The sequence below is a fragment of the Bos javanicus genome, chromosome 2 (genome assembly GCF_032452875.1).
Source record: "Bos javanicus breed banteng chromosome 2, ARS-OSU_banteng_1.0, whole genome shotgun sequence".
NCBI classification, from domain to species: Eukaryota; Metazoa; Chordata; class Mammalia; order Artiodactyla; family Bovidae; genus Bos; species Bos javanicus.
Window position 1 is genome coordinate 27,396,479 of NC_083869.1, and position 14,876 is coordinate 27,411,354.

The window sequence follows — 14,876 nt, forward strand, 5'->3', positions numbered from 1 at the left end:
TACCTGGGTTCAATCCCTGGGTCAGGAAGATCCCCAGAGAAGGGAAAGGCTACCCACTCCAGTATTCTTGCTTGGAGAATTCCATGGACAGAGAGCCTGGTGGGCAAACAGTCCAAGGGATTGCAGAGTCGGACATGACTGAGCAGCCACTGATTACTGAGACAGAAGAAGGGGTCATGGGTGGCTCCCCCATACTGGGCTTGACTGGGTGGGCAGAGGTCCTGGTAATCATGGTTAAAAATCCAGAAGGAGTGAGTACCAGCTTTGGCGAAAAGCTGATCAACTCTATTTGGATAAGCTTCCATTGTGGTTTCATGGAGCATTCAGCTGGAAATGTCCAATAGCCTGTTGGATATATGGTTTGAAGTACAGGTTAAGACGTATTGCCTAGTACATATGGAAGCTATCAATACGCAGAAAAGGGCTGAAGTTGTGGGAACTAAGATCACTCAAGCTATGGTAGACTAGAAAAGATAAGGATTTATTAAAGATTTCATTTTAATCACTTATCTTTTATTGACAGCCTCTGCAATGCCTTGTAGATGAAACAATGACCAACTACACTTCTTTCTTTGTTTTCTTCTTTTATTTTTAATTAAAAAAATGTTTTATGTCCAGAGTTGTGGTACTTGCTGTTTGAAAACCTGATCTTAAGCTTTCATAGAGGAAAAAATAATTGATTTTTCCCATCAAAGCCTGTTTACACTTCAGCTATGTGGGGCAGGGAACCAAATGTTCAAACAGTTTCTAGAAATGTGCCTTTGTCTTTTTGGATCTGATCTGTGATTGTTTTGAAGTGAATGTGATGGCTTTGGCATTAGGCATTTTAGGAGCTGCTGTGTGTTTCTGGCTAAATCTGAGTTGCTACTACAAAAAAAGGAAACTGAAGCAGCTAATTAGATAAAAGAAGCTAAGCACAGCCATGAATTACAGAATTTCCAGGCAAAATGGTGTTTCAATTCCAACACACTTTTCTATCACCACCAATTAGAACAAATGCAAGAAGGCAGCTGAGCTTGGAAATAGAACATTATCTGGCCTTGAAGCTTGATTGGGATGCAGTCCCTTGTAGCCAGGAGCTAATACAGATGTGTTAGCAGAAGCACATTCCAATGGATTCTTAAGCAAGGTGTCTGCAACTGTTAATATCCAAGGATAGTAAGGGCCCTGTTTAACAATACAGGTGTAATAATAAGAAAATAAACCTTAAACTAGCTTTTGTTTTTTTAATTCAATCTACAAATATTTACTGAATGCATTTTATGTGGCAGGTATTCTTAAGCACCATATGTCCTCTCACTAAATCTTTCATATGTTGGCTGCTGGATTTGTCTTCATGAATTTCTATGTCATGATTTTCTGTGTCTCAGTAGAAATGCCTGCTGTACGTATTCTAAGGGTACCCTTTTACTTGTCTGATGGGGTTTCCTGTTACTTGTCTATACTCTTAAGTAATACGATGTTCTCAGTCACTCAGTGATGTCCAACTCTTTGCAATTCCATGGACTGTAGCTCACCAGGCTCCTGTGTTCATGGGATTCTCCAGTTAAGAATACTGAAGTGGGTTGCCATTCCTTTCTCTAGGGGATCTATCCCACTCAGGCACTGAACCCCGGTCTCCTGCATTGGAGGTAGATTCTTTACTGTCGAGTCATTAGGAAAGCCAAAGTAATATGATAGCTTCTTTCCAAGGGTATTGGCTTTCTAGGTATTTTCCTAATACCAAGGAAAGGTATCACTGATTCATATGTAATAAGCCCATCTTATTTTGCATTTAAGAGGAAAATAAGCGGAGTGCTCATGTCTGGATAACTGGTGGGAAACAGCTTTTTATCTTTTGTATGTCTAGGGAACTAACTACTGATAACTAACTACAGGATGGGGACAATGAAGGCAAGTGTAATACCAGCTATGTTGGTTGCGACCACGCCTCCTTTTGATATGGTAATTATGTTCTCAAACACTTCTTTGGAAGAGATAGGAACCTCAGAATCACTCCCAGTGGGAAAGAAATGACCCATTCATGGAGGGAGGTAGCATCTGTCTTTGCCAGCTGACACGTAGGGAATTTGTTGGGGAAAAAAATACAATATACCGCATATTCATAGATTAGTAGGGACTTTGTGTCCATTAGAAAACAATTCTTTGGAAACACCTACTCTTTTAGCATGGATGATATCCTTTAGGTTAACTACATGTTCCAAGAGCTGAGCAAAGGATGGAGAGCTTCAAGCTCAAGTGTGAGGTGGCATTGCAAAATGTACATTTATCAGGAATAAATATAAAGCAACTCACACAAGGTATCTTGGTTAAGGGGAAATGATTTAATTGTGAAAGATTAGCTTTGCCCATTGTTCAGGAAAGCATTCATTGCATATACAATCTAATAGCCAGCATAATTCTTTGGGTCTAGGTAAACCATTAGATCCCCTCTTTGTATTTATGCTATGGAATTTTTACCCTAGAGATGTGCACATAATTTTGCTAGATTTTCAAATTCTATATTCTGCTCTGCTGCTGCTGCTGTTAAGTCGCTTCAGTCATGTCCGACTCTGTGTGACCCCATAGATGGCAGCCCACCAGGCTCCGCTGTCCCTGGGATTCTCCAGGGAAGAACACTGGAGTGGGTTGCCATTTCCTTCTCCAATGCATGAAAGTGAAAAGTGAAAGGGAAGTCGCTCAGTCGTGTCTGACTCTTAGTGACCCCATGAACCACAGCACCCCAGGCCTCCCTATCCATCACCAACTACGGGAGTCTACCAAAACCCATGTCCATTGAGTTGGTGATGCCATCCAACCATCTCATCCTCTGTTGTCCCCTTCTCCTCCTTCCCTCAATCTTTCCCAGTATCAGGGTCTTTTCAAACCTGGTTACTTCTTTATAAAAGCATGTTTGAACTCTCCTGTATCTTTCCTTGGCCTCATTCACTGGTCCTGATAAAGCTATGTTCTTTATCAGGACCAGTGAATGTTCTCCCTTGCTCTTGACTTACTAACACAGGATGCAATTAACTCAGGCATTTTTGCTCTTATGGCACACGTACAGTATTTTAAACTTGAAATGGGTTCCCTTGAAAGAATAACCAATCTCTTTTGAAGGTCTCTTTGGAATTGTTTATTACAGAACTGTCGACACGTAGAGAAATGGCCTAAGTACACTGTAGGCCCAATTCAATCCTCGGAGACTCTAATTTTAAGCAGGAATTTTTGTAATTTCTTGCCTGAGTTAAGTGTGTTCATTTCAGCATAATAAAGAGCTTTACACATGATCAAGTGTAGTATTAAGAGAAGATGATACTGAAAATGGTGACTCTATTCATCCATGTCCTCACTCAACAGACACTTACTGAAGAAGTCAAAAGGCCAGACTCTGAGAGCTCAGCATACAAAGATGAGTAAGACACAGCTGCTGCCCTTGCCAGGGAGACAGAAAAGCAGACGAATAATTGCCATCAGTGTGAAGAGCACAGTAATGGGAGTATAGGTCAGGCACAATGGTGGGCCCCAGGAGAGGGTGATAATCAGAGGGACTTGACTGAGCTTTCCCAAGCAGAATTACTTCCTGTTGTTTCCTGATTTTTATGGTACCCCAGTGATAAATGTGCAATAGTGAAGAATCACTCTTCAGACCGATTTCTCAAGTACCAAAATATAACACTGCGTTCTGGAAAGTAGGACAGCTTGTAATCACTCCTCCAGTCTTGTCGCTGGCTGCAACTAAAGAGGAAAAACTGCTCCGTGCAAACATGCATTTTGTACCTTTGCTGAAGAATGGATGTGATCTGCTTGCAGAAATCTTCTCCATTTTGAGAAAACTCCTTCAGGTTCTTGTATACTTTATTATACTGAAACAGAAAAGATGTACAGAAGGGTTAGGAGCACTCCCAAAGACCGAACTGCTGTAAATTCAGAATGCTGCTGTGATGAGGGCTGTCTTCGTAAATGATCCTGCAGCTACAGAATGCACACTTTGATGAGTTCTTAAAAATAAAGAGGAAGTCTCTTCTGTCTGGATGTGAAAGACTCTAGAGAACTTTTCAAAAATAGAGCTGGTCTATCTGTTTCTTCCTAGGCCAAATGCAAACTCTTCATCAGTGGGTGAAGTTGGATTCCTGTCACTCCTTTTAGTCCCAGGAAAGCTAAAAATACATCCTGAAATACACTGCAGATTCATGTTATGTCACCCCCACAAATTCCAATATATTTCTGGACCTCATGACAAACCCTGAACCATTAAAGTGAGTCTTTCTTGACTGTGATAGAAAACGTAAGTGAATAATTTGTTAATAAAATTTCTCCTAGTCCCCTCTATATCTCATCGAACTTTCGTAATAAGAATGTTATAATAATGAGGTGAACATTTTGGTTGAACCAAACCTTTATATATTTATAAATAAATCTTTATCAGTGTATCTATATATGAATTTAGTTGTAGACAAAAATATTCCAATCGAGAGATTTTTGTCATGTGGCTCAAAACTCCACAATGTTCTTCTGAACATTGTATTGCTGAGGCTAGACATAGATGATGATTGCCCATAGGAAGAGGGTGTCAATTGATTCTGCTGCTTTCCTGACAACAGAGTGGGTGAGAGAGGTGATCTAGTCTCAAACGCATCATCTCGGTGTTTCCATCTGGGAGATGGGATGGCCCATGTCATTTTTCAAAACGAGATTGCACCCAGGAGGATGCAAATTCTGTGTAGACCGAGTGTCATGCAGTGACTCTTTGCTCAGACAATGAGCCAGCCCCTTTCTGACCTCAGATGTCGTGGGCATGCTGCTGGTCACCCTGCTGAGAAGGAGAAAGGACAGGAAACTCAGACTTCCTGAGAACCTCCTATGGGACAACCATGTTTCCATACAGGAATCTTCAGTGCAAGACAACTTCTCAGCTGTCAGCCAGCACCTGGAGTAAGGGGCTGGTAGACTGGCAAATAGGACAGAGGGCACAGAGGAATAAAATCCTGGAGAAAGGACCAAAACAGGCCCCTACCTGCAGGGGTGGGACCAACCGACACTAGGATGTAGTGACATAGTCTTATAGATACCACATCCTTTGATCTTTATGCAGTAGTTTAACTTTCCCCTGAATTTAACACAGAAAGCCACCACAGGACCTGGTAGATGCACAATAGGAGAAAACAGCCTCACTGAAACCACCCAGAGCACAAGGACTGGGGTCAGAGTGCAAAGGTCTTTAGAAGGACATTGTTGACTCCTAAAGCAAGGTTTGCAAAATCACAGGTTTACAGCACCGTCAGACACCTGGATAAGGGAGAGCAGGCTGGGAACGGTGAGCTGGAGGGACGGCTGCCACAGCAACTCTGGACCACAGACCAGCTTTCTTGTCCAAAAAAGCTGAAATGAGGATTGGGATCTGAAAATATATTTTTTTTAATTGCAGCAAACGAGTCACAAAATTTTAAACTATCTTCTAAGCAAGCAAAACACACTTGGGTGTAGCCTTCATTATGAAGAAATGACTCTCTCAAATGAACTTACTTACAAAACAGAAAGAGACTCATGGACTTCAAAAATGAATTTATGGTTGCTCGGGGGAGGGGATAGTTAGGGAGTTTGGGAAGGTCACTGCTGTATTCAAAATGGATAACCAACAAGGACCTATTGTATAGCACATGGAGCTCTACTCAGTGTTATATGCCAGCCTGGATGGGAGCGGGTTTTGGGTTTTGGATGCAAGTATATGTATGGCCAAGTCCCCTTGCTGTTCACCTGAAATTACAACAACATTAATAGGCTATACGTGCTCAGCTGTGTCCAACTCTTTGCAACTCTATGGACTATAGCCCTCCAGGCTCCTCTGTCCATGGGGTTTTCCAGGCAAGAAGACTGGAATGTAGAGCCATTCCCTTCTCCAGGGGTTCTTCCTGACCCAGGGATTGAACCCACATCTCCTGTGTCTCCTGCATTGGCAGGTGGATTCTTTAACACTGAGCCACCTGTGAAGCCGATTGGTTATACTTCAATACAAAATAAAGTTTAAAGTTTGCAAAGAAAAAAAGAAATGATTCTCCTCTGAGGCATGAGAGTAAAATCACAGTGTGGCAACCAAGATTTCTCATTTTTATTTTCATAAACGTAAATTGTTATCTGTGAATGACATGATACTCTCAGGCCTCTTCTTCCCCTTACAAGTACAATGGGAGAGTTTGGTAAGCACTTTAAAATTGCTTAGCTTTTTTGTTTATTTCTTAGTCACCTAAACATTTTCACTAAATTCTCCCTTAAGCCTTTTATTTCCTTCCCATAACACTGAATAACATCAATAAAACATAACTAGGTATCATGAAAAGAAAATAGAAAAATGTTCAGCAGGCACATACCCTTGGAATAAAGTCATTTCTCAATCTCTCTCCCCCTTATGTGTAGCCATGCAATTAAATGCTTCCCAAAGGGAGATGGGTGAAAGTTCATGTTGGGCTTCAGTGAAAATTCCTTCCTCCTCTTTCCTGAATCTGGGAATTAAAATGACAGCTGTGCCATAAGGTTATCTTGAGGGTGGATGCCACATGCTAAGATTTTAGATCAGAAAGAGAGAGAGCCTGGATCCTGAGGGCCTCTACCTGAGCCCTAACTCTCTACTTAGGGACATATTTTATGTATGGGAGGACTATAACAACAGACTTTCTTTTTCAAAGCCACTCTTATTTTGCATTTCTAAAATATATAGTTAAACATTGTTCTAAATCAGAGTCTGTTTTTGTTTTTTTTTTAACATCTACAAGTGATTTATTTATTGTTTGTTTGTCTTATTTTTACAATGTTGTGTTGGTTTCTGCCATACAACAATGTGAACTAGCCATAATTATACATATATCTCTTCCCTCCCTCGCCTCCCCCAGTCCCACCCTCCAGGTCATTACAGAGCCCAGACTTTTTGTTTTAAATTACGAAACATTATTATGTTTCAGAAATAATAATAATACATACACTAATTATGATATTCCTTTATATTCTTGCTACCTAAGTTACAGAGATAACAACACATTTCTGCTCTTTTTTCAACATTGCAATATTGTGATATTTTCTTTCTTTCTTTCTTTTTTTTGACCAAGCCAAGCTGCTTGTGGGATCTCAGTTCCCTGACCAGAGCTTGAACCCAGGCTACACAATGAAAGCCTGGAATCCTAACTACTAGGCCACCAGAGAACTCTGTTTCTGCTCTTTTTAAGCAACATTTTCTTTCCCTTTCATAATTTCTTTGACTATTCTTGTGCAATTATTCTTCCCTATGAACATTTATCTAATTACAATTTTTAAAAATCCCCACTGAGATCTTAATTGGAATTGCATTACATCTATACATCTCAATTTGAGGAAATTAACTTTTTTATGGTATTTAGACTTCCCATCCAAGGGCACAGTAAGTCTTTTCATTAGTTCAAATCTTATTTCATGTTCAATAAAATTTTATGATTTTTTTTATAGGTCCTGTAGCATTCTTGTTTATTTAGAAATATCTCAAAGTATTACACAGTATTAAGCAGTGTCTTTTGAAATAGCATCCTGTTTCTCTCTCTAGCTTACACCAAAGCAGAAATAAAGACTCAACAAAAACATCAGGGGGCCATGTGCAGGGGAGAAAGATTTGGATGCTTGCTTGCAAAGTGAGTTTTTCTGCTCTTAAACACTATAAGGTCTAATACTTCGGCCATCTGATGCAAAGAGCTGAGTCAAGACCCTAATGCTGGGAAAGATTGAAGGCAAAAGGAGAAGCGAGTGGCAGAAGATGAGATGGTTAGATAGTGTCACTGACTCAATGGACATGAATTTGAGCAAACTCCAGGAGATAGTGGAGAACAGGGATGCCTGGTGTGCTGCAGCCCAGCGGGTCGCAAAGAGTCGGACATGGCTTAGTGACTGAACAATAACAAGGTGGAGACAAAGCAGAGAGCCAGATGGAAGGATTTGGAGCCTTCAGAGCAGAAGTGAGGAGAAGAAACTCCCACCTGGAAAACCAGGAGTGGAGGGAAGGGTCTCTGTGATGAGCTGTCTGAGGGCACGGACCCCCGCAGCCCACCATCACCAGAAGAGACGATTTGCAACCAAAGTCCTGGGGAAAGAATCGGGTGTCTCAGACACCATGTGTGAGGATGGGGCCAGTAGGAGAAACCTTGTCCCTAACGGAAGTGGGAATGAGCAGAACCGGTTGAGAATTTTTCCCTGTCCTGGGGCTACTGCATTTCCTGAACTTATCAAGGCATCAAAACTCTCCAAGACACATTTAAAAAATACCATCTCCAGAGAACAGCATTGAAACATGTACATTACCATATGTAAAATAGATGATCAGTGCAAGTTTGATTCATGAAACAGGGCACGCACAAGCCTGTGCTCAGGGACAACCCAGAGAGATAGGGTGGGCAGGAAGGGGGGGAGGGGGGTTTAGGATGTGGGGGACACATGTATACCTGTGACTGATTTATGTTGATGTATGGCAAAAACCATCACAATATTGTAAAGTAATTATTCTCCAATTAAAATAAATAAATTAATTTTTAAAAATACTATCTCTAGAAGACTAGTTCTAGGAAGTCAGACAGCTCTGAAAGTTTATAAACCAGTGATTCAAAACTCAACTGCTTTTAGTGTAGAGTGGGTGAGCTATGGAAGTCTGGAGACCGCCTATCTTTTTCAAAGGTATTCATAGTTATCTATTTTAAATAAGAGTCTGCTCAAATCAATCATATCTTATGGCTTCAACTGCCCCTGAGAGTCCCGGTTTTAGATTTTGGAAGATTTCCTGTCATTTAATAGACTAGTACTTCCTTTTTTCACATCATGGTCTCTGTAGAAAATGATATCTGTGCTAGAACAATGTGATAAATGGACAAAGTTGTTCAAGGCAGAGGCAACTGGCCACTGAGCTCAGCCCCCCAGCTATACCCTACCTGTAACCCCTCCCCCAAACCAGTGTGCAGATACACACAAGTTAGGAAATTCTTCAATACATTACATTGTTGTTAACTCAATGATCAAATAAAAATGGGATGTTCTGCTTATTACAGCAGTGGGGAGAATCTTTAACTCTACATACAATGTACTGGACACTCCCCAACAAACTGAGATAAACAGACTGAGATAAAGGTGACATCAATAAATAAAAAAGTTGCTAAGAATACCTTCATTATTTCAGCATAACCACTTCTTTAGATTCATTGATTCTGTGCTTTTCATCTTGTACTATCTATTCAGACTTGAAGATAAAAGCTGTGGAAAGCAGACTTGTGTAAACGTCAAAGCAGACTCCAGAGACAATCTCATCCAGCAAGTGTGTGTGTGTGTGTGTGTAGGGGGTGGGGTGCGTATGTAAGCAGAAAATCTTGAGACCTTCTCTGCTTTGGGAGGATGAAATCTCTTGACCTTGGCTTTGGCTTTCCCTCTCCTCTCCCATCTCTCCTCCCCACTCTGTCTCACCCAGCAGAGGGGTCTCTGAAGGGATTCCATGGACCACAGTTTGGAAACTACTAAAGTCCAATCCTCTTATTTTATAGTTAAGGCCCAAACAGCAAAAGACAGCTTCATTAGTTAGGGACAGAACCGTGATTAGAAATGTTAGGGGAGCAAATCAATTAGAGAATCCATCAGAAATAAATATATTTTATAAACAGGTAGTCAGTATAATCATGCTTCCCTGGTAGCTCAGCTGGTAAAGAATTCACCTGCAATGAGGGAGACCTGAGTTCGATCCCTGAGTGGGGGAGAGTCCCCTGAAGGAGGGCATGGCAACCCACTCCAGTATTCTTGCCTGGAGAATCCCATGGACAGAGGAGCCTGGCGGGCTATAGTCCACAGGGTCACAAAGAGTCGGACAAGAAGGAAGCAACATAGCACGCACACATGCAGATAACCACACTAAGTGAACTCAGAGTGGCATTACCTTTCAGCATTATGAGCAGTGCAGATGGCCCTTCAACATCATCAACGGGCACCGAAGAGTTTGCTCTGCTCAGAGTAATGTGGAAGATCATTTTTTCATGTTCTTTTCCCACCTACTGAACTTTTGAATATCCCACCCCTTACCAAATATTCATTCCAAGAAAGACCCTACTGTTGATCTTACATCTCCCTATGAATTTACTGTATGAACAGGCTGCTTTTCCCTGGGGTCATTAATTACCGGGAAAAAAAGATTTTTTCCTGATAAAGAGATTGCAGACTGGTGGAGAAATAAGTGGGATCTTTCTGAGACCCTAAAAATCCCTTTAGGTAGACAGCTGATGTACACAGACATTTCCTATTCTGCCAGTAAGAAAGTGTTTCTGCCCAGCCCTTGTAAGCAAATTCTGTTGGATAAATAATATCTTTACAAAAAAACTTAGTAATCTAGGCAAATGGAACATGAAATGAAAGATGAAAAATGAAAATGAAAATACTCTATATCCACCTTGGCCTAGCTGTTCTTTCTAACTTTCCATGTTTTGAATGATTAAGAAGGTAAAATTCAGCTAGTCTAGAAAAATTCACTTTATTCTAAGTGCCAGTATGAAAAGTTTGGAGGCTTTTTTTTGGTGGGGGAGGGGTAATGATGATCTACATAGTGTTAAACAAACCTGATATTCTACTTAAATTTAATTAAATAAGCTTTTGTTCAATGCCTTTCATATGCCAGGCACTGTGCTACCGATTTCATGTGATGTAATATCCTCTAAACTAGGGGATTTCTTGTATTTATTAGGCATCTGGGTAATATTCGGAATCTCCCTGGCAGGTTGTCATAGACTGTGGGATACAGAACATTAAAGAACATAAGCTACTTCATCCTTTCCTCTTATTACTTTACAGATGAGGAAACAGGCCCACAAAATGTGAAATGGCACATCGTATGTCTCATTGATGGTGTGGGCCAAGGACAACCACACCAGATTCAAGCTGCCTGCTTATCTCTATAGTGTCCCAGAATCCCGCAGGAGCCATGGACCATTGCCCTGTCATCCTCTGAATTAGTGCCAGTTAACATCGTGCAAGTTAACATCCTACAGCCCAGGCTGAACCACTGAGATGGGAAGCTCAAGTTGGCATCTGAACCCACAGGACTGTTTCAACAGCTGACTGTGTGGCCCTGAGAGGCTGACTATGTGGACCCAAGAAAGCCTGCTTTGACAGTCCCTTCCTGGGTAGTGAAGGGGTGAGTAAAAGCAAAACCTTGGCTATAGCTTATTATTTGCGCTTGATTTCTTTGGCATTGTTTCTTAGGAAGGTGCTATTTTTTTTTTTAATGATTAGATTATTTCATTTGAAGATAATTTGATCCAGTCTGTTGCCTTACACATCGATTTGAAAATGATTTCCCTTGGCATATTTTTAGGTTTAGAAGCTAAGCTCACAGGCATTAAAGCATCAAGTCCCAGAGCCAATTCTTCTCTTTTTCAAAAACAGGACTTTAAAAAAATCTCCTTCAAATAAGTTCTGACAGTCTTAAGATTAGTTAAAAGCTCCACACAGCACTCAAGCATCGTGTGTGCTACCCTAGTGACTGATAATTTGAGCATAGACACTAACCCGGATCTGTGAGGTAGAATGGCCCAGCTATCAGTCTATTTTGTTCATTGGAGCATGACCTAAAAGAAGAGGTTTATAAATTTTTTTTGCAGACTGGTGAAATCTATTTTACTCATAAAAATATTTTCAAACTCATAAAACAAAATAACAGGATTATAAAGAAAACTATATTGATATATGTTTTATAAAACATAATTTAAAATCAGGATATTTTGTGTGCTCTTTAATTAACATACTAAATAACAAGTCTTAAAAATTACTCAAATTTTTAAGTCACACTGAGTGTGTATAAATGGTATTTCTAGATATCTGTAACCAACTCTAATGTTATATAAAAATATAAGTGATTTTCATTAGTTACAAGGTCACAGACACTGCTGTTATACTCAAAATTGGGGGAAATTCTTAGTTACAGTTAGGAACTAACACAAATAAGGAGGTCATGTTTTTTCCCATTGAAGGTCACTCAACCCACTGATTTCCATATATGGATCTACTGGGGTAGACCAAGTTCAGAACTGTAGCTAAACTACATCTTTATGAATTCTTTTTAATGTAGGAATATTGGTACAACACAATGCCTTAATCAGCACCTACTCTTCCCCCAAGTTCAAGATAGTATAATATTTTATATAACCAACCTCTTACTATTTTTTAAACTTTTTATTTTGCTTTGGGGTATAGCTGGTTAATAATGTTGTGATAGTTTCAGATGAACAGCAAAGGGGACTCAGGAAGGCTTTATGAATTAACTGTGCCCTGGGCAACCTCAGGGACTCATGAAATGGGATATTTTACAGGTGGTTAAAACTTTGGACTCATTTTGGTTTCTTCATGAAACTCCCTGTTTCACAAAGCATTCTTTTGCAGTCCACTCTGTTGTTTTCTTCTGTTCCTAAATTTCAGGCTCATCTCCACACAGCATTGTTCCCCAAGCACAAACCAGGACTGCACCAGGAAATCAACTCTAATGCTTGATGGAGATGAAACAGTTGCAAATAAATAAAGATTCCCTGACTTTAGAGGAGTCAGAAACCCTGACTGAAGGAATATCCTCCCACTCTCTACTCCCAGACTATGATTGGTGGCACTGGGCCTAGAGAGACAACCTTCAAGTTTAGAGACAAGGACAAGAGTCCTTGGGGCAATGGTCCAGTGTAGGGAAAAGGACCTGTGCTTGTCAGGGAGGGAGAATTAAGCTGACATAGAGACGTGGTGATGGATTGTCTTGGGAGCTGCTCAAAGGAAACAGTTCTCCTAGTTCTGGACCTAGAGTCAGCCTTGGAAAGGAATGTTAGGCTTTCAGTTTTTTTAACTTGTCCCGGCTTTCCTCTCCACTATCTCACTCTTCTCTTGTTCTTGACTTTCTTCTTTAGTGATCATCGATGCCAAGTTTTTGCTTCCACTTGTTGCATCCCCGCATCCATTCACCCACCCCAAGCAAAAACATCACCAAAGTATCAATGGGGAGAAAGGAGAGGAGTTAACATTTTAGTAAGGGAGCAAATGCAAGGAGTGAAAAATAAACAAATAACAAATACATAAATGATAAAACACTTTGAAAAGTGATCTGTGCTGACCAAAAAGAGAAAAGATGGCTGGAGGAGATTTAAGGGAAGAGGAGGTTTCACTCTTAAAATCTGCATGCAACCATATTGGAATTTTTTTTACAAATGGTAATACACATATTACTATTTGTAAAAACAATAGTAACATACAATAGTAATACACATACTACTATTATATTTTAAAAAGTAAAAGTAGGCAGAGCCTGTTACTATGTTCTCATTATTACTATTACTAGCCGCTATGACTTTATCTCATTTAGCACGTCTGATTCCTGACTCATTTGCTGGGATGACAGTTTCAGTTTCATCTTCACTAAGCCTATACATTCCACATCCATTGAATAAACACAAATGAAACCAAAAATTCTCTGTTGATTTTTTTCTTTAGGGTTTTATTACATCCCCTGTTGATCTGCTTCTCCACCTTTTTTTGTTTTTAAATAAAATACTTGAAGGATGAATGCAGTCCCTTGCTTCTGATGTCACCAGTTTTAGCCTTTTGGCATCATTTCTTGGGACAACACAACAGCAATCCTTGATTACTTTATTTCCTCCCCCCACCCTCTGTTTTAATTGCTTCTCATTTCCTAAATTACATCTCTGCTCTTGTGGCTAAGGACCTCACAATGTCTCTGCACTTTTGACCAACTTTCTGTTTTTTTAAATGCTCTCAGGATTGTAACAAACAAGTCAGTAAACATGTCCAAGGACCACTGTAGGCTGGACAGTGCAGCCTGTACTTCCTCCTTCGGGACTTGCAGTTCTGGACTCTAAATGAAAGGGGAAAATACGCAAAACCTTTGCACCCGACTTAATTCCCAAAGCCCCAGACTAGCTGCAGATATTCCACACGTTTGTGTGTCCTTCTACGTCTACACTGGCACCACTGGTATGTTTCCCGAACAACCACCATCTGCGTGTAAATATAATGTTATACCCACTCAAAGTTTTTCCAAGAATAGGAAAATAAAATATGACAATTACCTGCCCTGTCATTTGCTAGAAAGAGCTCTGTTTTAAATTAAACCAAAGAACAACCACAGACTTTTGTTCCAGTGCCAATATCCAAACATGTTTGGCTTCTGAGCGTCTCAAATTTCTTAAGTTCAAATCCATTAGTATATAAATCTACTCCTCAGCCGCCTTTCACACGCAGGCACGCAAATTACACGGAGCTACTCACCGAACAGTCTGTCAGTGGGTCCCTCATGGTGAAATGCTGTTTGCTTCAGTCCTTGTACCTACACTCCGGCATTCAGGATGCTGCACCCAAAGCTGGGTGTGTCCTGGACTTCCGGGATTCAAAGGGCCTAGAGTACGTCAGTCCTTGTCAAACACTCCAAGAAGGAAGTCCCAGCCCTGGACTTTAATCCCATTTGCTTTCTGAAAAAGCAAAGAATGGCTCCGGGTCAAGAGCGCTGGAGTGAGATGGTGAGAATGATTTCTGTAAATAGTTAGGGGTCAGAATACTGAGTCGTGAACTGCATGGCCTTGAAAGACAGCCCAGAGATTATAAAGTGTTCCTGGTGATTCAGTCACTCAGGGCTGGTAGTAGAGAGATTCTCTAAGCTTGCTGTATTCACTGTGTTTTTTTATTATCTGTTTTCTGATGCTTTGACACACTGGGGCCTATGGGGTTGACGGGGAAGGATTGCCCCTTCCAGGATTAGCTAATTCCTTGAGACAGACAGCAAACAACCAACTTGTAAGCACGGTTTTGATATGGAATACAACCAGTCCAGAGCCAGATCCGCAATCACCTCCCTTACCTTCCTCTCACAC

The 14,876-nt window shown here is 40.6% G+C and overlaps 1 protein-coding gene across 4 annotated transcripts in view; it reads right to left on the reverse strand.

Annotated features, from left to right (window-relative positions):
* Window positions 1-14,652, reverse strand: part of NOSTRIN (nitric oxide synthase trafficking) — a 64,620-nt gene extending 49,968 nt beyond the window's left edge. For 2 of the 4 annotated variants that reach the window (XM_061436057.1, XM_061436048.1), the window contains exons 1-2: window positions 14,278-14,652; window positions 3,760-3,845 (exon numbers count right to left, since the gene is read on the reverse strand). In XM_061436057.1, the coding sequence (XP_061292041.1) occupies window positions 3,760-3,845; window positions 14,278-14,304 (113 nt within the window). In that variant the 5' untranslated portion in view covers window positions 14,305-14,652. The remainder of the gene's footprint in view (window positions 1-3,759; window positions 3,846-14,277) is intronic. The other 2 variants (XM_061436065.1, XM_061436039.1) reach the window with 1 other exon arrangement.
* Between the last annotated feature and the right edge of the window lie 224 nt (window positions 14,653-14,876).